Here is a 1,314-nt window from a genome sequence, read left to right on the forward strand (position 1 = left end):
ATTTTCAGCAGTGCAGGCAGAGAAAATCTTATATACCGAAATGCACGGTAGGGCGAGTCCCGGATAGTCACATATGCAACATAGCTAAAATGCAATCAGATCGAGTGTACGAAACTAGCAATCTCTCAACTATGCTCGCTCACAGATGTGAAATGCATGGACACCTGCACAAACCCAGAACTCGAGGCGAAAGATTGCACCATGTGTGGAACAGAAATGTACAGTCAGAGAATCTTTGAGTATGTGGTCACCACAATGACAATCGCTATCAACGGCTACTGATATAATGCAGCGACGCAGCGGATATCTGATTTAAAATGTGGACGCCCAATCCGAGACCGCACTAAGGTGGTATCTATTGCTGGTGTGGTTGGGGGTGGTGTTGCATTTTTGGCGTTCATTTTGCGAATGATGGCAAGATTGCCGTTTTTTAATGGCGGCCCATTTGGTATGGACGATGTGATGATAATTGTAGCAATGGTTAGTAGCCCGGGACGACTGGCCTGCCGTTTGAGCTCTGACTAACTCAATATTAGATCTTCACTATCCCCTTCACCGTTTTCTCGGTATTCAGTGAGTGTCATTGATTCTGAGATAGCCGTGGGGCAATGTAGCTAATAACCAATCTGCTTCCAACAGTCGCAAACGCCGGCCTCGGGAAAGACATATGGCACGTTGATTTCGATGATATTACAAAAGTTCTTTACGTTCGTAATTTGCCTCCCCGATCGGCGTGCTCTTTGCGTAACTGACAAACCCTAGATCTACTATTGGGACGAGTGGATTTACTTCTCGGCTATCGTTCCGACAAAAATGTCCCTTCACTTCTTTTATCTTCGCATTTTCCCAAAAAAGAGTTTCAGGATAGCAATATATATCGTCATGGGCATCACTCTGGCATACGGTATCGTGTTCATCCTCGTATCCGTATTCCAGTGCTCTCCTATTAAAACTGCATGGCTCCGGTGGGATGGCACTGCGCCAGGCCACTGCAATAATATCAACTTGCAGGGCTGGACAAGTGCGGCGATCAATATTGTCTTGGACTTCGTTACGTTGGCTCTCCCTTTAAGAGAGTTATCCCAAATGGACCTCTGGCGCAAAAAGAAGATCCACATATGTATCATGTTCAGTGTCGGTTCTTTGTACGTTGATATTCACACTCCATTCCCACCTCATTGCAACATAAAAGACTGACGGGAAAACTTGACAGCGTCACAATCGTTAGCATTCTCCACGGTCCAATCACTACTCAAATTTGCTAAATCACATCCTTTATCGTGTGAGTCTACCTTATTGTTAATGCATTACATC

General features: G+C 45.1%; 1 protein-coding gene across 1 annotated transcript; it reads left to right on the forward strand.

Annotated features, from left to right (window-relative positions):
* Positions 1-99: 99 nt before the first annotated feature.
* Positions 100-1,265, forward strand: HCAG_09313 (predicted protein; the record flags this gene model as incomplete). The annotated part of the gene is made up of 6 exons (XM_001535717.1): positions 100-223; positions 293-480; positions 537-573; positions 640-707; positions 763-1,145; positions 1,214-1,265. Coding segments are annotated over 6 exons (852 nt in total), but the record flags the coding sequence as incomplete, so codon positions are not given.
* Positions 1,266-1,314: the final 49 nt, after the last annotated feature.

Source organism: Histoplasma capsulatum, genomic scaffold, assembly GCF_000149585.1.
Source record: "Histoplasma capsulatum NAm1 scaffold_208 genomic scaffold, whole genome shotgun sequence".
Taxonomy (NCBI): domain Eukaryota; kingdom Fungi; phylum Ascomycota; class Eurotiomycetes; order Onygenales; family Ajellomycetaceae; genus Histoplasma; species Histoplasma mississippiense.